This window comes from Fusarium musae, chromosome 11 (assembly GCF_019915245.1).
Source record: "Fusarium musae strain F31 chromosome 11, whole genome shotgun sequence".
Taxonomy (NCBI): Eukaryota; Fungi; Ascomycota; class Sordariomycetes; order Hypocreales; family Nectriaceae; genus Fusarium; species Fusarium musae.
Window position 1 is genome coordinate 1,376,165 of NC_058397.1, and position 24,881 is coordinate 1,401,045.

Below are 24,881 nucleotides of genomic sequence, written 5' to 3' on the forward strand. Positions count from 1 at the left end.
TAGCTATAACTACCTTTAAATAGGAAAAAAATAATACTATCTATAATAAAATACTAGATAAGTAATAAAATAAAAAGGAATAAACTTCTTATAAAAGCTTTAAAAATAATTACTAAAAATAGTTAATAAACCTACTTTAAACTAAAAGTTAGAATTAAAGGTAAGTAGCTAAGTATACTTATAGATAGTAAAGCTAATATAAATTATATTTCCCTTAATATAATAAATAACCTTAGGCTATTATAAAAAGTTAAGGAAAAACCTTATACTATAATAAATAAAAAAGGAAAAACTTATAATTATAATAATAAATAAATAATATAAAAGATTAATTACTTTAAGGTATTTATAAATAAAAGGAATTAAAGAATTAACTTTAATATTATCCCTATTAGTAGATATAACTTAATACTTAGATATTTATAATTAAAATGCTATAACTTATAATTTAATTAAAGAACTAGCTAAGTAAACTATAAAGATTACCCTTTAGATAATAAAAATAATTTAAATAATAATAATATAAAATCTTAAACTTTAACTAAAGAGAGTAATAAAATTAGGAGTAATAAAGTATTACCTATTTTAAAAAAAATATAATATAAGTACTATAAAAGTAAAATAAAATATATTAGATAAATAATAGTAACTTTTAAAAAACAGTTTAAATAACTAGACTATAATCTTTAAAAGATAAAATAGATTATTAAAAAAGAATTTAATAAATAACTTAAAAATATACTTATTTAGTATTATATCTATAAGAAACTATTTTAAGAAGAACTTAATATAAAGTTACCTTAATATATAAATTATAATATTAAAATTATACTAAAAAATAAAAAGAACCTAAAATTCTTCCCTATTTATAATCTATCTTAAGATAAGCTTAATATACTTAAAGAATAGCTAAATAATATACTATAAAAGGGATATATTAGACTATTTAAATCCTTAGCTAGATATCTAGTTATATTTATATTAAAACCTAACTTAAATAAACTAAAACTTATAGTAAATTATTAATAACTTAATAAAATTATTAATAAAAATAAGATACTATTACTATTAATAACTAAATTTAAAGATTAACTATTTAGTAAAAAATAGTTTATAGCTTTTAATCTTAAATCTATATATAACCTTATTTAAATTAAAGAAAGTAATAAATAAAAAATAGCTTTTAAAATAAAATATAAATTATTTAAATATTTAGTAATACTTTTTAGCTTAACTAATATACCTATAGTATTTTAATATATAATTATAAATATATTTTAAAAGTACCTTAATATCTTTATAGTTTACTACCTAGATAATATCTTTATTTTCTTTAATATAGAAAAAGAGTATATAGAATATATCTATAAGGTTTTAAAAGTACTATAAAATATTAATATACTTATTAAACTTATAAAAAGTTATTTCTACTAGTTATAAGTAATATACTTAAGATATAAATTCTTATATAATAAAATTAAAATAAATAAATAAAAAATTATAGTAATTACTAAATAGAAAACGCTTACTTTAATAAAAGAAACCTAATCCTTTTTAGGATTTACTAACTACTATTAATAATTTATTAAAAACTTTAGTAAAATTACTATATTACTTATAGAAATTATAAAGAAAGATTAAACCTTTAATTAAAATAATAAGGCTTAAAAAGCTTTTAAATAGCTTAAATAAGCTATTACTAATAAACTAGTTCTAGTTATATTTAACCTAAAGCAGTAAGTTAAACTTAAAACTAATACTTTTAACTTTACTTTAGGAAAATAAATTAAATAATACGATAATAATAATATATTATACTTTATTACTTTCTATTTTTATAAAATATATAAAGTAAAACTTAACTATCCTATCTATAATAAAGAATTTCTAGCTATTATTAACTATTTTAAGGAATTTAAATACTATCTTAAAGGAAGTAAGTACCCTATAAAGGTATTTACTAATTATAAAAATATAACTTACTTTATAACTACTTAAGAGCTAAATAGATAATAATTATACTATATTAAATACCTATATAAATTTAACTTTATAATAGTATATTATAAAGGCACTAATAATAAATATACAGATACTATTAGTTAATAAGCAGATTTTAATATAAGAACTGTAAAAACTAAAGAATAAATCCTAGAGCTTAATAAGTAAGGAAAATACTAGTTTACTTAGCTAATTAGGAGAATTACAGTAATATTAAAATATATAAGATAACTAGTAATATACTAGGAGTATATAGGAATTAGAAAAATCCTTAAAAAAAGATATAAAAGGAAATATAAACTATTTAAAGAATTAATTAAACTTACTAAAGAAATCAGATACTTTACAGTAGTATATAATAAAGCTAACTATATCTTATAATAGTATAAGAAATATAACCTAGACCTAGTTTTAGAGATATATATAATACTAAAGTTAGTTTATAAAAATTACCTTAAAAGATATTAAAATCTATAAGAAATCACTAAATGCCTAGACAAGCTAGGGTACCTAGATTACTGCTATATAGTAAAAAAGTATTTAAAAAAATACCTATAATATAATAAAACTATTATAAAAATAATAAAGGAATAAGAATATAACTTTTTTTATAAATTTTATTTATACTTATTATATAGATATTAAAAAGTAAAGAAAATACTTAAAAGATTATAAAAATAAAAATATAAAGTTAAATAAAAAGATATTAAATAAGTTATAAAGTAATATAACTTATATATAAGAATAAAAGTATAATAATATAAACCTTATAAATAACTATAACTACTACTAATAATATAATAACCTTAAGACTTAATTATAATAGACTTTATTATAAAGTTACCTTTATTAAAAGAACCCTTAACTAGAATCTTTTATAATAGTATTATAGTTATAATAAAATTAATTTATAAAATTCTTATACTACTTACTATATAAAGAATCTATAGATATAAAAGAACTTTCCTATATCTTTTACTAATATATTATTAGTATATATAGGTTACCTATAGAAATTCTTTTTAATAAAAGACTTATATTTATAGTAAATTTTTAGCAATTACTTATAATATAACTCAGATTAAACTATTAACTTATAACTATATTCTAACTATAAGTTAATAAATAAACTAAATAAATAAATTAAGTACTTAAATAATACTTATAATATTATATTAATTATAAATAGAATAATTAAGTTAAAAAGCTTTTAATAGCCTAACTTACTTATAATATTATATATAATAAAAGTATAAAGCTTATATTAGCTTATACTAATTTTAAATTTATACTAAATATATATTATAATATATAATAAAAGAAAATAATTAATCTAGCTACTATATTAAAAAGTAATAACTTAAAAAACCTATATAAAGAAATAAAAACAGAACTTAAATTTATTAGGAAATATATAAAAAACTACTATAACTTAAAAAAGTTAAAGGGACTAACTTTTTTAAAAAGAAATATAGTCTACTTAGCTATAAAAAATATCAAGATAGACTAATTAAATTATAAATTAAACTATAAATTTATTAGATTTTATAAAATACTATAAAAAATCTTAGAAAATAACTATAAACTAGACTTACTACTAAAGGTTAGGCTCTATCTAATCTTTTATATTTTATTACTTAAATTAGTAGTAGATATAATATAAGTTAAAATAAGTAATAAACTATAAAAAATCTTAAGACTAGAAGTTTATAAAGTAAAAGTAATTAGAAGTATATATAAAATTAATAGTTAAAGAAAATACTTAATAAAATAAAAAAACTATTTTAAAAATAAAAATATATAAAAACTACTAAAATACCTTATTAATACTTAATAACTCTTAAAAAAGTTCTATTAAAACTAAAATAAGGAATATTACTAAAAATAAAATTCTAATTAATAATATTAATAGTCCTATAAGACTAAGCCTTAAAAATAACTAAAGATTTAGCCTTATTAATAAAAAAACCACTCTATTCCTCTAGTAACTATATACTATAAGTAAATAACTTATTACTTTACTTCTTAAGGTAATACTTTATTTTTTATATATAAGTAAAATAAGCTATAGCCTCTTTAAAAGCCTACTTAGCCTTAGCCTTATCTTCTTTTAACTTTTTATACTCTTTTATATTTTTAAAAACTATAAAATTAATATAAAGTTAACTAAAAAACGCTTTACTATATAAAAAAAACTTATAAAAAGTTATAATACTAAAACTATTATAGATTACTTTAGCCTTACTATAATTTCTATACTAATTAGCTTAATTTTTATTAACTTTATAAATAAGACTATAGCAGAAATAATAAAAATATAGTATAATATAATTACTAAATATATAGATATACTAAGTAAAGGAACTAGATTTAAAGGTTTTAGTATATCTAGCTTTAAAAATATAACTTAATATAATAGTTAATAAGATATATAGGAAAATAATATAAGTCTAAGTTAATATATATTAAAATAAACTAATAGATAAATAAATAAAAATAGTCTTAAGGATAAGATCTAGAGAAAGGGAAAGATTATATTATAACCTTAGTAATTATATTATATATTATTTATATTTTCTTATTAATTATTATAAGACTAATAACTTTTATCTTAATCTATAATAAAAATACTAATTATATTAAAACTAAGGATTTACTATTATAATCTAAGACTAATATTTAAATATCTTAATCCTTAAACTTTAATATACTAATATATTATAATAGCTAGTATATAAAGATACTTATTTAATATTTCTATTAAAAGTAAAAATATCTTTATAATAATATATAAAGTATAGCTAATAAGGTCTTATAATAAGAATAATATAATATAATACTTATTTTTTAATATATTATATATAAGGTATTATATATAATATTAAAAAAATATAATAACTTTAAAAGCAAGTCTTAAGGTTATATAACACTGCTACCTTTAACCTTATAATCTAACTAAATAAGTAGCCTTAATCTATAAGTATAAAAAGATATTTCCCCTAGCCTTGGCAGGCTAAATGCCTTCTCTATTATTACCTAGTTAAGGTAATTAATACTAAGGGTCTAACCCTAAAGGCCTAATTCTAAATAAGCCGAAAATTGCAAAAACTAGCATAAGATATAACACTGCGTGATTAACATCAACAACAGCTACAACCATCCAATCAAGGCAGTCAATGCCTATATATCCGGCCTTAACATTTCTATAAATTCTAGCTTACTAGCTATTAATAAAACTTCTTTATATTAATTAAGCTTAATATATATTAAATTTACTATTAAAAGATATAATACTTAATAAGCTTAGTATTATACTTTATATAATCTGCTAATAATAAACCTAAGTATAGCTTAGTTTAATATAGTTAGACTTAACTATTATAACTAAAGTTTATTAATAAATAGATATAATAATACTATAACTTTAAAAGGTTAAAAGAACTAACCTTTAAAAAGAGAGATATAATATACTTATCTATTAAAAATATTATTATAAAATAACTAAGCTATAAATTAGATTTTAAGTATATTAAATTTTATTAAATTATTAAAAAGATCTTTAAAAATAACTATAAGCTAGACTTACTAATAAGGGTTAGACTTTATAAAATCTTTTATATTATATTACTTAAATTAGTAGCTAATATAATATATATTAAAATTAGTAATAAACTAAAAGAAATTAATAAACTAGAACTCTATAAAGTAAAAGTAATTAAAGAAATATAAGTAAAGAATAGTAAAAGAGAATATTTAATAAAATAGAAAGATTACTTAAAAAATAAAAATATATAAGAATTACTAAAATACTTTACTAATACCTAGTAACTTTTAAGGAATTTCTATTAACTTTAAAAAAATAAAAATTAAATATAAAGCTTTAATTAATAATACTATAGTCTTTTAAAAGCTAGATATTATTAAAAGTAAAAGACTTTATAATTTAATAATTAAAAAACTTTTAATTCTTTAGCTCCTCTAGCTTATCTAGATCCTTATAACTATAATAGATTATTTTAGTAGCTTTCTTATAAAAATACTTTTCTTAATAATATAAATACTATAGCTAAGCTAAGGCCTTTTAAAGGTCTGCTTTTATCTACTCCTTTTACTTATTTATATAGTCCTTTTTATATAATATATATATAACTATAAGGTTAGTAAAAAAAAGAAAAAAAAATAAAAAAAACCTATAAGCTTAAGAAGTTATATTACTAAAGTTATAATTAATATATTTCTTAAAAATATAAAAATTATATTACTATTTACTTTTAAAAACTATATATTAAAAATAGTTAATATAAAAATAAGCTAAATATTAAAATATCTTAAAATTAAATTTATAAATTAAATTAAAAATATCTTTATAATAATTAAAAGCTATTTTAAAATAGTTAGTATATTTAGAAATATAGCTAGATATATTATTAATATAAAAAATATTTATAAAAGTAAGTTTAGTATATACCTTTAGATTTTATATTTAGTTACTTATAGGCCTTAAAAATAAGACCTTAAAAAGAAAAGAGATTATATTATAACTTAATATATTTTAATATATATATAAATATACTTTACCTTTTTCTCTTAATTAAAAACTACTTACTTTATATAAGTTAAGTATATACTATTTAACTTATAAAACTAACTATTATAAATAAGTTAAACCTACTTTATTTAACATATATAATAAAATAAATAGAATTAAATAGACCCTATTTAACTTATATATTACCTAAATATATATATATACTTATTTAGCAGTAAATAAAACTTAGCTTACTAGCTATTAATAATACTTCTTTACTTTAATAAGCCTAACTTATACTATTAACTATTAAAAGATATAATACCTTAATATACTTAATATAATACTTTATATATTTTATAAATATAAACTTAATATAGCTAGTTTACTTATTTAAAAACCCTAATTATTATATTTTTATAATAATATCTTAAAAAGCTATATTAAAAATAAAGTCTTTATAAATCTTATTTATTTTACCTTTAATATATATATTTATAGCACTAACTTATATAATTACTAAAAAGATATTACTTATAAATAAAAAGTAATATTATAAAATAATAAAAATAGTATAATTTAATTAATAATAGTAAACTAGGCTTAAATATATAATATAATAGACTTATAAAAAAGGATAAATTATTATTATTTTTAATAATAAATTAAGTAATAAGTAATAATTATATTAATTAAAGAGTTATAAAAGGAAAAAGTTAAATAGTTAAGTAGCATTAAGTAAAAAAGCTTATTAAAGATTTAGTTATAATTAAGACTAGGTTTTTAGTTAAATAAAGCTTTACTAAATAAGTTATAAAGGTTTTAAATATAAAGTAATCTGTTTAAAGTTGGACTTTGTACATAGAGACCAGTAGACTGAAATTGCCTAGTATGGGATCGATCATAGAGATCAATCCATTGTGCGGGGACTTGCTGGAATCCTTACATACCTGTCAGTAGGAAATAAGTTCAAGATCATTATCCCCTCGGTGTCCTAAATATTGCTAGTAAATTCTAAGTTGCAGCGAGGAAGTTGGTTGTTAGCATGCGGTGATGAAGAAAAAAGAACAATTCTAGGTTATTGTGTCAATATGCAAAAAGCGAGATCCCACGTCTGGGAATCAAGGAATTGATGCGGTTTGTGTGGATCGAACACACGACCTTCAGATATCGGTGATGAAGTTTGGCTTCAGTCTGACGCTCTCCCAACTGAGCTAAACCCGCGACTTGCGATTATGTCATAGTGCTTGGGATATGAGTATATGATTGTAGATCTCGATAAGAAAGCTCCAGTAGCTCTTGGTAGGAGGTGTTCAGACATATGAAGACTGATTATGAGAGTTCTGACAAGTATTGTTGTTATCGCGAGTATGGCTGTATCAATAGTAGATCAGAAATCGCTGGTAAAGCATAAGATCATTCAGAGACAAGTGCCAGGCATAATCATTTCGTCGTTCAAATTCTCTTCAGCTAATATACGAGGTCTACAACAAAGGTGTTTCAAACTGAGCTACCCGTAAACATACGATTTCCAACAAATACGCCGCATAATCGCGTAAACTATAGATCTTAATTTCGTCTCTACTCGTTGTCCCTGACATCGATGACAGTCGACTTGAACTTCCTTGCAGGGACTTTGCGTTTGAACAAGATATCAGTCTCACGGTATGATCGATCCTTCAGCTCAGGAAGGAAGAAGTAGGCCGAGAAGAAGCAAACAACTGCAGTGCCTCCCCAGACATAGCCACACTTGCCACCAAGATTCCACCCGGTAGGGTTCAGGAGTCTTGAAGCCAGGTAGATCATGGGGATCTCGGCAATGTAGTAGGCAGCACGACCAACACCAGTGCTCAGAGCACGAAGTCGGACAGACGAGGTCTCGGCGATGATTGTGTACGAGATAGGTCCAAGACTACCAGCATAGACGAAGGATATCAATATTCCAAGCACAGCTTGTGTGTAGTTGGTGGCGGTGGTCTGGTGGATTGTGGCGACGATGCCGAGGATGAACAAGAAGGCGACATTGATGATTGTTCCCAAGAGGTAGATAGTACGGCGGCCGAAAGAACTGGTGATGGGGAGAGACAAGATGTTGGCAACGAACTGGAGGCATGAGTTGATGAGGTTAAGCTGGAACGCACGTTCGGTTGAGACGCCAGCTCCTAGAGTTGAGGTTAGCAAAGCAGTTTGCGGGAACGATCATGGGTGAAACTTACGTTCGAAGAAGAAAGTGGCTTGGTTAGCGATCAAGTTACCGGCTAAGTTCTGCGAGGCATAGATCAAGCAAGTAATGATTGTTCGTCTCAAGTCGGTACCCTTGACGAGGTCGAGCAGAGAAGGGTTGCCACCCTCCTGCTCCTCAATCTCGACAGTACGCTCCATCATGGCAAGCTTCTGGTGAGCTACCTCCTTGTCATCGCTTCCGAGGCGCTGAATCGAGCGCAGTGCCTCATCTTTGCGACCTTTACGAATGAGCCACCATGGAGACTCGGGAGAGAGAAACACGAGAATCAAGAGAGGGGTCTGCAGGCAAAATATTAGAGGCAGGGGATAATTGACAAGTCTGAGAATCACTTACGGGGAAAAGCCATTGCAAAGCGAGAGGCACACGCCAAGCCCACTGATCATTTCTCTTATTGTAGGCATAAGTAGCACCAGCCACGATGATGGATCCGATAGACCAACTCATCTGCAGAGTCGCTGTACAAGCACCACGGAGCGCAAGGGGTACGATCTCAGAAGCGTAGGCAGGGGAGTTGGCAATGAAGAAACCCCACGGTACCCCTTCCAGTGCTTGTCCGACGACAAGGAGCTCCAACGAGTTGGCCTATAAGTCCGGTTAGGTGCCGTCTGGGGACGGGGTAGGTTGACGACTTACAAAAAATGAGATGAAGATGGTCGCATTCATGAGCATCAGGGCAAATATTGTTGTCCATCGGTAACCAAACTTATTGGTGATAGGTCCGGCAAGGAAGACACCCACGAAAGCACCACATTGTCCTGCTTGGAAGAGAGCACTCTGCCATCTTGTTGGAATGGTCCAGCCTGAACCCTCGACGTGGACTCCGTAGTGTTTCTGGAAGGCGGGCAGAGCGACAAAGTTTCCGTTCAGAAACATATCGAACGATTCCATGACCTGGTTGAACAAACGTCAGTGGCCGTTTAGAGATGAGGACTCTTGTCATTGACTCACAATGGTAAAGCACATGATGAAGGCCCAGAAGCAAGCCCAAGGATGGGCCTTCGCGGCAGCCCAAACACCCTGCTCATGCTCGCGCTGTTCAGCGTCAAAGGCATCATGCATAAGATCATTGTTCTTCAAGACTTCGTTATGGTCAAAGTCGGCATGACCAAGCTCCTCCTTTGGCTTGAGAATCTGTTCAGACATATTGGCAATTGGCCTGCAGTTGCATCTGCCAAGATAGTCATCGGAAGCCAAGAAAGCTGGTGACGGTTAAGGTAATTATACATAATGTCTTAGCACGACTCTCCGCATTCTGGCTCAAACCTTCTCTCAAGCAAATAGGTGGAGTTGTGGAGTTCTCCCTAAGATACTGTCCTTGTTATTCTTTGCATCCTATAGGTGCGCGTAATGTTGACTCGGCAATACGGCAGCGGGCAAGTTCCGTCACAGCTATTCATGAGCCGGGCTGACCCCCGTATCAGGCAGTGTACGAGTCTTGCGGCTCTGATCGACCAACGGATTGTTTCACTAGGGACCGAGGGAACACTTCTGCGTTCTTCGCCGGCTTCCAAAGCGCGTGACATTCGTGACGGGCCGAATGTAACAAGAAACCATGCCGTTGATAGCTAGTCTCCGCATAGGAAGAGGCTCCGGGGAGAAGGTTGGAGAAGGCCTTATCCCCATGGGCATTGGGGAAATTCCCCACCATCCTACGCAACGTAGCATCTGGCCTCAGCTTTTGTGGTGTCACTCTGTCCAAGATATTGCGTTGGTAATTTTCCTTGGGATGGACTGGGCCTCTGAAGTCTCCACGGACCCCGTGGGGGACGAAGGTATTGGAGAATAGAGGGGCATGCTCTGTGCGGGGTGGATTGAGGTAAATTTTTACAGCACGATCATCATCATCAGGATTGGGGCTCGTCTCGGGCTTCTCTCCAGATCAGCCTGAGAGTTCTCCGAGGGATATGTCATGAATATTTCTGAACTAGCGTAAACCCTGTTATTACATCAGAGGTGCAGCCAGAGATGCCATTCACTGGCCCTTGATCTCTTTCTTCCGAGCCTTGACATCCCCCTTTATCCCTTTCGCCAATCCCTTGACTTCCGATTTGAGGGCTTTCTTGTCCTCCTTGGAGATTTTCCCGGTCTTTTTAGCCGTGTATAATTCTTGAAGAAAGCCGGTCACGATTGTGACTGCGGCTTGGACGGCGCATTTGGCACATTGATCACCGTGCGTTAGGCTGTCAACGGCGTCGGCGAGAACTTGGAGCTCGGCTTTGGGGCGGTTTTGGAGAAGTCTGTCGAGATGAGGGGTCTCGGACTGTCCATGGACTTGGCAGTTGTTGGAGCTTATCGATACGGATGGAGTTTGTGCCTTGGTCTCCGAATGAACCGGTGATAAAGTCATGGTTAAGATCGAGCAGCTTGTAGTTAAATGATGATTCAGATAAACGGATAGAAACACATAGGTAGGTCCAAGATACATTCTTTCCCTTTTCTTTATATGCTTACATTATTTTGTGTTACTCGTCGGTACTTCGCATGGTAGTGACGGAACAAGTCTCCCCGTCCACTACCGAGATCACCGAGCGGAGATTTTACAGACCGGCCGGGATTCACAGCTGGTGTAGGGTAGTAGATGTCGATGTGACTCTCAAAGGTGCAAATTCCTCCATTTTTCGTTTGAGATCATATACATTCATGAGTTGCTATCTTACCAGCGTGGGAAAGATTGTCTTCTCGAATCTAGGACTTATCAGTCGCGTGTTGCTTTATCGAAACCCCGCTCTTGTTCCTCCTGCGTACCTTGGATGGTCTTGTGCATCAGCGATAATGAAGGCCCCAAATGTGAACAATGCTAGCAACAATGACACGTTTAAATCGTTGATCTCAACCCTCATTCTCCACTGATTACAGCCTTATTTACGCCATACAAATTCTCTCCAGATAAATACTTCACTTTGCACACTAACAGTTGTCTGAGATTCAGTGCCGCATAGCCAGCTCTATGACGCCGCGATTCTGCCCAGCCAACAGCATCGTCGCTACGCCCAAAGTGTAGCGCTTACTAGTCAAAATGGACTATTGATATAGTCCGTTGTCCGCTATCTACATTTCCATTGTCCGGAATGAGGTACATCTGAGCAATTGGACATTCATATTAAAGCTGGAAATGAGTGCCAAGAAATATGGGCGATGTATTGTTGATTGCAGAGTAAAACATCTGACGATTCCGTATTTGCAGCCCCTCCAACCAAATGTCAGGCCTCAAAGTCCTCGTGTCGGGAGCCTCAATCGCAGGACCTGCGACAGCCTACTGGCTCGCAAAGGCTGGCGCAAAGGTCACAGTAATTGAACGCTTTCCCGCTCTGCGTACCGGCGGACAAGCCGTCGACATTCGCACCGCTGGCGTCTCGGTCATGCGAAAGATGGCTGGCTTGGAAGCTGCCGTGAGAGCCAAGTCGACGCAAGAAGAAGGGATCAGCTTTGTCCGCGAAGATGGAACGCCTTACGGAGTTATCAGACCAACTGGGAACCCGGACCAACAGTCGCTTGTCTCGGAGTACGAGATCTTACGCGGGGATTTGTCCAAGATTCTGTTCGATATGACGAAGGACAACAAGAACATCAACTACATATTTGATGAGCAGATAGCGTCAATGCAGCAGAGTGAAAAGATTGCCGGTCCTATCACAGTCACGTTTGCAAATGATGCGGAAGCCTCGGAGTACGACTTGGTAATCGCTTGCGATGGCGCGACGTCGAGAACGCGTGCATTGGGACTAGGATGTAATGTTGGCGATCACATCGTCTCAACCAACTGCTGGTCGGCCTATTTCTCGATACCTCAAGATATCCTCGGTGGAAGCAAGATTGGACAGGGATTCAACGCAGTGAGAGGGCGGAATATCAGCATTGGAACGGATCAAGCAGGCTTCAGTCGCGTCTTGCTTATGTGCATGAACCCGAGAAGTAAGTCAGAGAGCGCGGACGCGTTTCGGGAGGCTTCAGTCAAAGGGAACGACGCGCTCAAGAAGTACATCGCGCAGCATTACAGTGACGTAGGATGGAAAAGCAGTATCGCTGTCAAGGAAATGATGAATTCCGACGACTTTTACGCGAGTGAAATTGTACAGGTCAAAACACCGACATTGTCCAAGGGACGGTTTGTCTTGGTTGGCGATGCAGGATACGCAGCAGGCCTCACAGGTGGCGGAACCAGCCTCGCCCTTGCAGGCGCCTACATCTTGGCAGGAGAGCTGAGCAAACACAAGGGAGACATCACAGCTGGTCTTGAGGGTTATGAGCAGCAGATCAGGCCTCTGATCAACAAGATGCAGGTGATTCCTCCGCTGATCACGACAATTCTGGCGCCGCAGACAGCTTGGGGCATTTGGCTGCGCAACAATATTTTTGCCTTTGTCGCGTGGACGAGGCTCGTCGAGCTCGCTCAGCGGTACATTGGGGCCGGCTTTGGCGATGCGAGGGCATTTCCAATTCCAGAGTATGATTGGGAGAATTGAGGACTGACTACGGGACTTTGCATAATCTAGCAAGACTGAGAAGCAAGTTTCATAATGACAAGCACTGATGAAAAGGCCAAACCGCGCATAAAGATCCTTGCCAAGCTATGCTGTGATAAACAATTGTGCACTGTACACAGACCAGCCTCTTCATTTTCCAAGTGCAAGCCCAGAGGCTATGCACCCGCGCTCTAACAGGTTCAAGCGCCGTACGGAGAGCCATAGAGTCATAGCCCGAAATTCTCGCCTTTCACAGGGGGCACGCGTCGTTAGGCCCCTCTGCGTGTCGCACGCTCAACGCGTCAGCACTAACAATTCTTTTCGCGTGCTCAACGTCTCATCCCTGAACTGTTTGTGCGACTCTGTCTTTGGGCTGGCAATCAGCATGTACCCGCCATGACCCCACTGTAGGATTTCACAAGCCAATTACCTAATACTCGCTCTCTTCTGTCATGATGCGCTAAACGTTGGTGGTCTGGCTCTGAAAGACCGAGAGACTCGCGTAAAATCGACTGCACTAGATCACTTAATGCGAAGCCTCGACCGTATCTGAGCTGCATTCGGTGAGATCATATTTTCTGTGCCTACCTATTATAACACAAGTCATGAATAGACTGGCACAGCACATGAGCGTTCGAAACAAATATTACTGGCAAGCAACTTTATCATTCTTTGTCTAAGATGTACTCTAGCTCTTTGCATCAAAGGACAGTAGTAATCAATGTTAACCAAGGGAATGTTGTCGCACAAACATGCGATGCCAGTGATAGAAATACGGGAAACTTTCCCCTGTAAACTCAGGTATTATAAATCCAGCTAACAATAAGGAAATTTTGCTTGATGTATTGTGTTTTTACATTGACGTGGGCTTTTGACAAGCTTAAGCAGTATCAGCATCGTAGTTCTCGTCATCAAAGGAGGGATCGTCCGAGTTGAGAGGAGCATCAGCATTAGCAGTGCCGGTACCCGCAGGGACGACAGTAGCTGAAGAGGAAGCGGCCGATGATGTAACTGCTGATCCAGTCGCAGTGGTAGTCGCCGCGCTGGTTGGGATACTGGTGGGAACACTGGTAGGCACAGCCGTGGCGCTTCCAGTGGCGCTGGCGGATGATATGCACGCAGTTCGGTCAGAAGCGCAAGATGTCTGAGTAGAGCCAGACTTTCTGCGGCAGACGTAGTAGGCATAGTTGCATCGTCGGATGGCCTGCTCGTTTCTCCACCACTGGGCAAGACCAGAGACGGAGGGTCGAGAAAAGGTGCGAGTAGGAGGACCGCCGGCACTTGACACTGTTGTAGTAGCTGTCTGAGCTGATGTGGCAGAACCGGTAGAAGAAGATCCACCCTTGATGCATGCTGCGTAGTTGGAAGCGCATGCCGATTGGTTGGATGAGTTGGTGATCAAGCAGTTGTTGTAAGTGCTGATGCACTTGTTGGCGTTGGAGTCTCTGAAGAGCCAGGTTGGCAGGAAGGGCAGAGAAGACATGGCTCCTCGGCCGGGAGCAGCGGTTGTCGAAGATGCAGCGGCAGCAGTGCTGGTGCTGCTGGGCTTTCCACCGCCCCGTCCGTTTTGAGGATGGGCTGCGACAGAGACCGCAAGGGCAGTGGTGATGAGCTGAAGAGTGACCTTCATGTTGTAGTAAGTGTTGACTACTTTGTAAGTGTATAAGTTGAGTTGTTCAAGAAATGGTTGAGAGGAGACAAAGATTGTTGTTCCAGTTAAATGTCAAAGAGCTTTTGAATGTGAGTGAGTGACTGAATGAGTGCATTCCCAGGGAACTGAGAGGGACTTATATACTGTTATCCTCATGCAATCCATTCATGACCATCAATTTCTGCCCCCCTCCCCGAGTCCAGACTTGACGATACCTGACGTAGCGTCAATCTTTGCACGTTCAGGCACCACTTTGTGGCTTGCTCTCATTCCCGTCGGCAGCCACGACGCCACTGGCCTTGAACCTTATCGACGAATATGTAAGGTCTGGATGTTGTAGAATTAGAGTTTCGGGTGATTAACACTCTGCATACTTTGGTGGTTCCTGACTTCATGGCCGATCAACGCAAATAGACTTGGGGCGGAATTCCTCAGCGCCTTTTCAGGGACAAGTTTACTTAGTCCCTTCACTTTCCGGATCTATTTCTCAAATACAGGACCCTCGATCTCAGGGCCCCTCATTCCATAGCCAGGGCAAACAGGGCCTCGATTGGGTTTTGAGTAGAATCATCGACAATGGATTGGAGATCTCTGTTGGTATTGCGTAGTTGGATGACAAATTTACCCTCAACTACATCATCACATGTTGCATCAACTTCCCAAAATGCCCGCATTTCAGCTGCATTGACCTCATATCTTGCCACCGCTGTGATTATCTATGGCACACTTTATGTCATTTGCAGATCCTTTACTCTCATCCTCCTACGCTGCTGCAGAGTGCTGCTCTCGATGGCCTCCTCCGCAAGAGACTAGATGATTACAGAGACAACCCCCACCAGGTCCAAACGTCGGCCCAACCCGATAGGGCCAGTCGGGAATATGGAATAGCCGAGACATATCGACAGCTCTGGGTCAAACTAGACTCGACCTGTTCCCGCCTCAATTCCATTTCCGTCTTCGGGCTCTCACAAGTTGGTGCCGAAACAGGTTAGAAGAAGCTGCCATCCAACAGTTCCCATACTTTGCAGTTCTAACTGTCTGTAGTCGACAGGATGTCTCTCCAAGCTGTCGGAAGTGTCTCGGGTAGCTTGCCTCGCTTGATGTTGGTCTCCTCCCTCCACTTGAGAAAATTCACAAGTGGTACGCTGTGTCCATCTTGCTTCTGATAAATTTCCAATGTGATAAAGACTGTAGTATCAGTTCGACGTTTCTGTTTAATCATAACAATTACAGAGAAAAAGATCCAGACAGCGACAATCCGACTGCCAGCTTGTGTTTATGGTTTTCTGATGCCATGATTCTTATATACACAGAGTTCATGTAAAATGGATTATGTTCACAGCGCCATGTAGAAAGTCCTTGTATCACTCTCGCATCACCCCAAGGGCTCAACCTGATAAACGAAAGATAGCAGGCAGCAGGCGTTGGAATCACAGGAGATCTGTTATATTCAGTCTTTGAGATTCTTCCCGGTGACCACTTCCTCGAAACCCGGCGTAGTGGAATATCGCAAAGCTCATCCAACTCGAACTTAGAGACATTGGAACTCACTGCCTCGTACGACTCAAGAACTGATGTCGAGTTCAATGACCCGATGAAATGCCTTCCATCCCCTTTGAACCATAACCCATGTGATCTCTACTCTTGCTCCAACCTGAGTCTCCTGGAATGCAGAAACTCATAGTCTGGCATAGCGTCTCTCACCCATCGTTCAAGCTTTTGCGCCCCTTCTTCACCAAACTCAGCCTTCCACTTGACTACTTCTTGATCGATATCGACTTTCCCAGCGACTTTACTCTGGTCAATCGTGGTACTAGCGTTGATAGAGCTAAGCATCCTCTGCTCCATGTGGCTCAGCTTATTCAGCTCTTCCTCTCTTACCTTATCCCACGAGTAGCGGACTTTACTCTCATCAAGGCCAGTAAGCTGCGCATACTTGCCTACCAGTTGAGGACATGTCATGACATCGTCGGCGTCAATGACGATAGGCCAGATGCTGTCGTTGGCAAAGTGCTCGGTGTAAAAGTCATACAATGTTCGATGCCACCTCGTAGTGACCTCTGCTGCCATGGGTTCCTTTCTGGGACGCTTGAGGCCCTCCCACTCCATCTTGCCAAAGCATGTGCGGTACAGAGAGGGGATCATCAGAGCGGGATGACGGATGAGGAAGGTTGGATTCCAAGTCTTGAGAAACTCATCTGGAAATAGAGTGAGATTGAGAGGTGATCGTGTTCGTTGAGTGATGTCCATCATGGGAAGCGGTGCCGCCTCTTTCTGGGATCCAGTTAAGCCATTGACATAACTGTCCTCGCAACGAGGATGGTTCAACATGATGGAGTGTTCCTTGACATAAATGATCTGACCTTCCTTCTCGGCCGCAGCGATATAATCTTGGAATCTTTCAGAGCATTCCTGGATGACCTTGTTCACTGTCGCGCTCTCTTCCTCCGTCCATGTATCCATCGGCTTCTCGGCTAACAAGAAGTGCTTGGGCAAAGATGGAAGGAAGAAGTATCCTCCGTGGGTGGCAGGGCGTACGTTCTGCTCTCCGAGGTTGAGCATTTTGACCAACAGGTTGGAGGCCGTCCGAGGAGACGTAAGAAGCCAGTATCGAGGGCGTTGAGGAGAGTTTGCGCCTTTAGCCATCTTGAGTGATGTTGCTTAAGAAATTCTTGAAGTAGCGAGCTAAGTTGAGCAGCTGAAGCTTAGGGAACAAGATGTATTTGACACTGACATAATAATATGAGAACCTGACTAGAGGATTTAAACCAAGTTGACTGGACCATTGATGAAGTACTTATAGCAAGTCGAACTGGAAGAGAACTGGCAGCTCGCCTGCTTTCTGATGTCACAGGTACATACAAGGGTGTTTTCGGTTGTCGGTCGCTTGGCTCGTCGCTCCGGGCCGTCGCCATGCATGCAAGGTGGTGCCAAGTGGGTTCAAACTTGAAACCGGCATTGGTTGATCACTCAAGACATTCATGCGAGACGCTTCTACGGCAATTCCAAAATGTCCGATCCGGATGTGTAAGCGGAGGATTTGTTCCCCGTCAAGATCTTCATCGTAGTCTATAGAAAGACAAGATACGCGAAACTCAGTCGTTTGTGTTCCGTAACACGAGCATCAGCAAGCCTGATCTGGTCACTGGTCCCCTTCTCTATGCTGTTCTACATATCCGATCGTCAGGAGCAAGGCAGAGTGGAAGATAATCATTTTGTTCCCCAAATGCCAGGCACAGCACCATTGCCTGCTGTCAATATTCGGAACTTTGAAGTGCGAACCTCCAGGCCGTTATGTAATGATCAACAGTGTTACGCAGATACGGTTAAGGATGACTCCACTTCGCCAGCAACCCTCGAGTCAAGAAGACCGCATCGCGTAGCATTTCAAAGAGCGACTTCCGAAAAATCATTCACGAGTCCAGGGAAGACTGCCGGCCGAGTGCCGCACCGCTCTTATCATATATGACCTCGCGCAATAACGGCCCTTTTCAAAGGCCGAAGACTGAGAGTAGCCCGAGTTTGGTGCCTTCATCATATTATGCGCAACCGGAAATCTCCCCTTGTCCGACAATACATATCTTATATAGTGTTGAGTGCTGTCGGTGCAAGTATATAACATCTCGGGAGCCTGAGTTTATTTTTTGCACCAATCGAACCGCAATTTCAACGAGAGAAGTGGAATCGTTATTATCTCTAACGTAGCCATGCCTGTTTGAGTTATAGCTAGAGTCTCGAGCATTGACGATAAGAATTTCCTCTCAATGTCAAATCACCATCTCGAGACATGCTGAACCCTGAACAATTGAATCTTGAGTGCAACACGTACTACAAGAATTGTTATGGTAATCGGACTCTTTAGTAGAAAATACTGGGCATAACATGATGTTCTGTAGAGTCCTTGGAGACTCGATGTTTCAGTGGTCTCCGAGGCGAAGTGAGGATCTCAAAGCGAAGGATGCTACATATATTATGCTGTTCGGGAACCCCAGATTACTCTTCGATGAGAGGCGTTTCAATTAGAACTTAATCTATCCTGCATAGAAATTCCCCATTCAGTGTCCGTCTATAAGATCATTCGACCGGCGACGGCTGCCGGGTACCAGTCCGTCTTTGTCCGTACTTGTATGAAAGAAAGTCATATCTCTGAAGTCCACGTTGCCGCAAAGTGGTCCGCAGAGATAAAAAATAAAAAAAGGCCAGTTCCATATATAGAATTTGTCTGCAAATTGTTATGAACTATGGGATGACTGCCGCCTACAAGGTCAAGCTTTAGGCTGTGAACACAATGTTGTTGGAAGCATCAAGGCGCTTTTGGCCTTCTGATCCTTACAAGGATTGCTATTACAATTTAATTTGTGGAACTAGTACCCTAATCTTCCATTGGCCAACTACTAGATATTGTAGTTAGGTTCGTATCACAGCTGCATGGCATGCCAATTCCATGAATCCTAATCTCACGTCAGCTATTGCTACTCCGCCTCTTGCGCGAATAGTTCTCGTTTTATTGCGCATCATTTTTGGAACCTTTGTCTCTCTTTAACTATTCCTACTACGAAAAATAAATTCTTTGAACGACATCCAAGTCACAATGGCTTCCCCAACTTATGACTACATTGTTGTTGGAGGTGGCCTTGCGGGCTGCGTTCTCTCCAGCCGCATTCGAGAGTACGATGGTGCAGCCAAGATCCTTCTCATTGAAGCAGGAAAAGAAACGTGCGGCCGCTCGGACGTACATAATATGCAGGTTTTGAACCTAGGCGGCGAATTGGACTGGCAGTATCAGTCAGAGCCCGTTGAAGCACTTATGGGACGACGGATCACTCTCAACTCCGGAAAAGGTCTGGGCGGCAGCTCTGCTATTAACTCAGGTGAGTGAATGATTCCTGAACAGTAGGTGAAGTCGTTGAGTAACGGTTATATTGTGCAGGTGGCTGGACTCGTGGTGCTGCAGCAGACTACGACGCGTGGGCAGCCCTCGTTGGGGATGATCGCTACAGCTACAAGGGCCAGCTACCGTGGTTCAGGAAGTCCGAACTCTGGTTCGATGACAAGAACCCGGATCAGCACGGCAGCGATGGGCCCATCCGTGTAACTTGTGCCAAAGCAACCAATCGCGTGTTCCCTCTCGCTGAGAAAGCCGCTGCTGGATGGGAAGAGCTTGGCGTTTCAACACTGCCAGACGGCGACCAGAACAGTGGGAATAACCTCGGGCGCGCATACATCTGTGAGGCGAGATGTGATGGTAAACGCGAGTGGTCTGCCAATCAGTATTCATTGGATGGAGTCCAAGTTCGTGTCGAGACTTTCGTGAACCGTATCATCATCCAGAAGATCGATGGGAATCTTAAAGCTACTGCTGTTGAGCTGGCTGGTGGTAGCGTTGTCAATGGTCAGAACATCATAATCTCCGCTGGTGCATTCCGCTCTCCTCAGATTCTTCAGCTCTCTGGTATCGGCCCGAAAACCCATCTTCAAGAGTTTGGCATTGAGCCACTCGTCGATCTTCCAGAGGTTGGCAAGAACTTATCCGATCATATGATATTCTTCCAGCACTGGCGGCTGCGTGATCCTTCTGCTGGGCATACTATTGGGTCCGCCAACCCTCTGTTTCAACAACCTCAATACTCGCAAGGCGTACCTTTTGACTGGATCGTCAATACCAGAATTCCACGAGAAGGCCTTGCTCAAGCTATTGAAAGAGACGAAGGGACAAAACCGCGTGAATCTGAGCACGTTCTTCTCGCGAGAAATAGAACATTTGTTGAGAACATTATCATGTTTGCAAAGCTTCCGTTTCCTGGCGTCCCCAGAGCATATCACTAGCGCATTGGTAAGCTTTCTACCAACCTCGAAGGGCTCTGTGTCATTGAAGTCTGGGAAGCCTGGCGAACATCCAAAGGGTGAGTAATCTTTCTCATGTGATACTTTACGTGTTCGTATCACTGACTCCAGATAGTGGATCTCAACTATCTCTCCACCGAGGTTGACAAACATGTGTTCCGAGAAGGATTGCGCCAGTTGACGAGATTCATGATGAAGTCCAAATTCAGTGATCAGATTATCGGAGAATCTATTCCCGAAGGACTCCCAGTGGAAGCTCTTGCAGTGGATGATAGTGATGATAAGTTGGATCAGAGGATAGCTATGACTGGCGGCACCTCGTGGCACCCTTCAGGTACTTGCTCCATGGGGAAAGTGGTTGACACAGAGTTTCGAGTTGCAGGCGTTGAAGGACTTCGGGTTGTTGACGCATCAGTCTTCCCTGTCCCACTGAGCGCACATCTTCAAGCCCCCCTCTATGCTCTCTCGGAGCAGGCAGCAGCTATCATAACTGGGCAGGTGTAATCCATCGTAAGACTGGCAGACATTGCAGAAGTTACTGACTGAGGATGGGTTACACGTGAAGCTTGGAACATGATCTGCCAATTTGAGGGAAATGCAAAGTTGGACGCATATGAGATTTCCTGGGCATGACCTATTTAAGGGAATCTGCAAGTGGACTTGGTGAAAATCTCATTTCTGCTTGTACCGGCCAAGTGAATTCCCATTTAGTCATTGCTTTAATGTTAAGGCACCCACACTGCGCACTCTGTTGGAAAACCTTTAGCTCTGCAGAATATGTAATAATTGAGGTATATTGATCCTTTGACTTCTGAAGCGGACGAGATGTAAGCATGTCTTGACCGCTGGCTGGGTAGTAGCAACTGGCGCGCCATCTCCGAGATAACCGATGTTCCCATGTTGAGTGGCAAAAGATTGCAGGATGCATTGGAGAGTTGGGGTTCATGTTTCCCTCACCTGTCTTGTTTCCGACCAGCGTGATGTCCCGTATGGGCAGGCCCCGATGCTGGAGACGTCATTGCTGTGCCGCGGACAAGACATTGGGGGATCTGAATTCATGTACATTTTCCTTTCTATTTCGTTCTCAAACCTTTCTTCTAACCTCGTTGCGCCTTTGTTTGACTGGCCAATTACTCAAGTCTTTGATGTTGTACCGAATCTTGACGAATTAGAGAATAGAGCAGAGGTGTATCTTGGAGCCATGGAGCATGAAGGAAGGGGAACTGAGGGCAGGCTCTTTTGTGAAGGTATAGGAGGGGTTCACATCAGAATTTGCGACATTTGTGTTAAGAACCAAGGAGAAGCTATGCAATCTTCAAAAACAGTCTTTTGTTTATTTCGCATGTATTAATATATTTGCATGAGAAAGATCGTCGTGTCACCCGCCAAAGGGGCTATAGGTGCTCGGAGTAATAAAGCCCGGTGAGTAGAATCGGTGCCTTCTACCCCGGATTTTGGGGGCGTCATTATGGTAGAGCTTCCTACTGTTCACAAGAATCCCCGCTATTTAAATGAGAGACCCCGCTGTTGGTGATACAACTCCTGCTGCTAGCCCGACGACACCTGCTGTCAGTTAGTAAGAGCGAACTTATACCAAGGAGATGAGATCAAAGTGAGACCCTGCATGTCATATCTCTTCTCCTTAAGACTAGGCCGCCATTATGTCAGCCTCAAGATTATTATGTTGGCTCTTGATGCCGATCTTCACGTTGGCAGTCATTGACAGGTAACGTCATCTCTGGGGTATGCTTGAAACGAACTGACTTTAAAGAAAACGCATCGTGACGGAGAATAACATCATCCGCAAAGGGCTGATCACCAATGAAACAACGCCTCTGCAAGTTGGGAACGGTAACTTTGCATTCAGTGTTGATATGAAGGGAATGCAATCATACATCCCTTTTAACACAATGCCACGCTGGGCATGGCATAATGACACTGAACCAGCTGGAGAGTAAGTTAATCCCATCTCGAACTAGAACTGCTTCGAAAGCTAACCACGGGTAGCCCAGTAGACGCATATATCGGTATACAGAAACAGACGCATAGTAGAAACGTTTCCTATGATCTACCCGACCCAAATCTTCCTGGTGTTTCTCAATGGCTCATTGGAATTCCAAACCGTGTCAATCTTGGACGCATTGGACTGCGACTCAACGACGATACACTGTCATCAAGCAGCATATCTAATACCCACCAGGAGCTAGACCTCTGGCACGGAGCCATCCCATCAACTTTCACGATCGACGATGTCAAGGTCAAGGTTGTCACGCAAGGCGACTTTGATTCAGACGCAGTTGTTTTCACCATTGACTCACAATTGATCGAGTCGGGAAAGCTCAAGGTCGAGCTCGACTTTCCATACCCTCCAATCCATACAGCAAAGTACAAGAACGAAGTTTTTGTTGAAGTCTACGACTTCCCAAATAATCATTCTACAAAACTTTCAGCCAACCTCAGAGATAATACAGCACACATATATCATGACACGGGTACTAAGTACTACGTGAACCTTCGTTGGCCCAAGAAGGCTTCACTGGAACTGAAACGCCTTGACCTTCAGGGCTCTACCAAACCCACAGCTCATCGATATACTCTTTCATCGAGACATGGAAGGACTATTTCTTTCGTGGCGCACTTCTCTCCAGACAGGAGAGTATCCGACCTGCCATCTACTATTGATAGACGTAGCAGAGCTGGATGGCAAGACTACTGGAGTCAAGGGGGTTTTGCGGATTTGACCGAGTCCACGAACCCCAACGATACTGAGCTTCAACGTCGAATCGTTACCTCCCAGTACCATGTCAGAGCCAACAGTACTACCGATGGTTAGCCTCCTCAGGAGAGCGGCTTGATGAACAACGGTTGGTATGGTAGGTGCAGATTGACTTACTTACGTGGTAAATTACTGACAAAGGTAGGCAAGTTCCACATGGAGATGATTGTGTGGCACAGCGCTCACTGGATCTCATGGGGCCGAGATCAATACTTCCACAACATCTTCCCTGCGATATATGAGAAGATTCTGCCTAAATCACTCACCAGAGCGAAGAAGATGGGATGGGAGGGAGCACGTTGACAAAAGATGACCGAAACCATTACCGGTCGAAGTTCGCCTGGCGGGATCAACGCATATCTGGTGTGGCAGCAGCCGCACCCAATGTACATGGCCATGCTTGCTTTCAAGAGTAAGTCGACGAAGACGACGTTGAAGCGCTGGGATCCGATCTTGGAGGCGACTGCGGATTACATGGCATCCTACGCATGGTTCAACCAGTCGTCTGGCAGATATGATCTAGGTCCACCGTAAGTAATCAGCTACCTGAGCAAGAGCATGAACGCCGTTCTGAAAATTGGTAGTGTAATTGGTGTCACTGAAAACACGCCCCCGGAGAACACCCTCAATCTTGCTTACGAAGTTGCATACTGGAGATACGGCCTTGAAGTCGCCTGCGAGTGGAAGCAAAAACTCGGCTTACCTGTACCTAAGCACTGGGTGACTGTTGCAAAAAACATGGCGAAGCCGCCTCAGATCTGCGGACTATATGCGGTGTACGAGGGTCTCAACTCGAGCTGGTGGGATGACCCGGCACTCAACTGAGACCCGAGAAGTTTGATCATGCTGCAAGGTATTCTACCTGACACACCTGCAGTGGACAAGGAGGTCGCTCGGCGAACGGCGAATAAGTTCTGGGACGTATGGACTGACCAAAACATCCGGGGGTGGGGACGTCCTGTACTGGCAATCAACTCGGCTCGCATTGGGAATCCTGAGCGTGCGATATATCACTTGACAGCATACGATTATTGGAAGTTTGATGACGCCGGTAAGCAAGATCACAAGCTTTACGAAATGCGTAGGATGAGACTGAGTCATCCGGCTGTAGGATTCGCCATTCGTGGTGGTGACGGCAACACGCCACCCCCATTTATGCCTGGCAATGCTGGGTTCCTCTTAGCCGGTAAGTTTGCATGGTTCTTGAGGAAAAGATTGGCGCTCACTGACAATTTCCACAGTGGCGTACATGGCTAAAGGATGGGACGGATCGAAGCGCGATGCGCCTGGGTTCCCTGAAGATGACGGGTGGGTAGTAAGGCATGAGGGGCTTCGCAAGGCGATGTGAAATATGGTATAGCTCTGGTTGGATA

At 39.1% G+C, this 24,881-nt stretch overlaps 9 protein-coding genes and 1 non-coding gene across 10 annotated transcripts; 5 read left to right on the top strand and 5 right to left on the bottom strand.

Moving 5' to 3' along the window:
• Positions 1–7,662: 7,662 nt before the first annotated feature.
• J7337_013554 lies at positions 7,663–7,753 on the bottom strand. Its single transcript has one exon. It is a non-coding gene; the product is annotated as a tRNA-Phe (tRNA).
• Positions 7,754–8,110: 357 nt separating this feature from the next.
• J7337_013555 (uncharacterized protein) lies at positions 8,111–9,917 on the bottom strand (the record flags this gene model as incomplete). The annotated part of the gene is made up of 5 exons (XM_044831041.1): positions 8,111–8,691; positions 8,746–9,052; positions 9,108–9,356; positions 9,408–9,665; positions 9,723–9,917. 5 exons carry the CDS (start codon positions 9,915–9,917, stop codon positions 8,111–8,113), a joined length of 1,590 nt encoding a protein of 529 aa, XP_044674316.1.
• Positions 9,918–10,746: 829 nt separating this feature from the next.
• J7337_013556 (uncharacterized protein) lies at positions 10,747–11,121 on the bottom strand (the record flags this gene model as incomplete). Its single annotated transcript, XM_044831042.1, is given in 2 exon segments — positions 10,747–11,034; positions 11,047–11,121. 2 exon segments carry the CDS (start codon positions 11,119–11,121, stop codon positions 10,747–10,749), a joined length of 363 nt encoding a protein of 120 aa, XP_044674317.1.
• An 850-nt stretch (positions 11,122–11,971) lies between these two features.
• J7337_013557 (uncharacterized protein) lies at positions 11,972–13,237 on the top strand (the record flags this gene model as incomplete). Its single annotated transcript, XM_044831043.1, has 1 exon — positions 11,972–13,237. One exon carries the CDS (start codon positions 11,972–11,974, stop codon positions 13,235–13,237), a length of 1,266 nt encoding a protein of 421 aa, XP_044674318.1.
• Positions 13,238–14,117: 880 nt separating this feature from the next.
• Positions 14,118–14,867, bottom strand: J7337_013558 (uncharacterized protein; the record flags this gene model as incomplete). Its single annotated transcript, XM_044831044.1, has 1 exon — positions 14,118–14,867. One exon carries the CDS (start codon positions 14,865–14,867, stop codon positions 14,118–14,120), a length of 750 nt encoding a protein of 249 aa, XP_044674319.1.
• Positions 14,868–16,526: 1,659 nt separating this feature from the next.
• J7337_013559 (uncharacterized protein) lies at positions 16,527–17,534 on the bottom strand (the record flags this gene model as incomplete). Its single annotated transcript, XM_044831045.1, has 1 exon — positions 16,527–17,534. One exon carries the CDS (start codon positions 17,532–17,534, stop codon positions 16,527–16,529), a length of 1,008 nt encoding a protein of 335 aa, XP_044674320.1.
• A 1,945-nt stretch (positions 17,535–19,479) lies between these two features.
• On the top strand, positions 19,480–21,236 carry J7337_013560 (uncharacterized protein; the record flags this gene model as incomplete). The annotated part of the gene is made up of 3 exons (XM_044831046.1): positions 19,480–19,759; positions 19,819–20,624; positions 20,844–21,236. The coding sequence occupies 3 exons, from the start codon at positions 19,480–19,482 to the stop codon at positions 21,234–21,236; spliced, it is 1,479 nt and encodes a 492-aa protein (XP_044674321.1).
• A 1,406-nt stretch (positions 21,237–22,642) lies between these two features.
• On the top strand, positions 22,643–23,565 carry J7337_013561 (uncharacterized protein; the record flags this gene model as incomplete). Its single annotated transcript, XM_044831047.1, has 2 exons — positions 22,643–22,686; positions 22,785–23,565. The coding sequence occupies 2 exons, from the start codon at positions 22,643–22,645 to the stop codon at positions 23,563–23,565; spliced, it is 825 nt and encodes a 274-aa protein (XP_044674322.1).
• Positions 23,566–23,817: 252 nt separating this feature from the next.
• On the top strand, positions 23,818–24,333 carry J7337_013562 (uncharacterized protein; the record flags this gene model as incomplete). Its single annotated transcript, XM_044831048.1, has 2 exons — positions 23,818–24,038; positions 24,093–24,333. The coding sequence occupies 2 exons, from the start codon at positions 23,818–23,820 to the stop codon at positions 24,331–24,333; spliced, it is 462 nt and encodes a 153-aa protein (XP_044674323.1).
• Positions 24,334–24,351: 18 nt separating this feature from the next.
• J7337_013563 (uncharacterized protein) lies at positions 24,352–24,856 on the top strand (the record flags this gene model as incomplete). The annotated part of the gene is made up of 2 exons (XM_044831049.1): positions 24,352–24,694; positions 24,750–24,856. The coding sequence occupies 2 exons, from the start codon at positions 24,352–24,354 to the stop codon at positions 24,854–24,856; spliced, it is 450 nt and encodes a 149-aa protein (XP_044674324.1).
• Between the last annotated feature and the right edge of the window lie 25 nt (positions 24,857–24,881).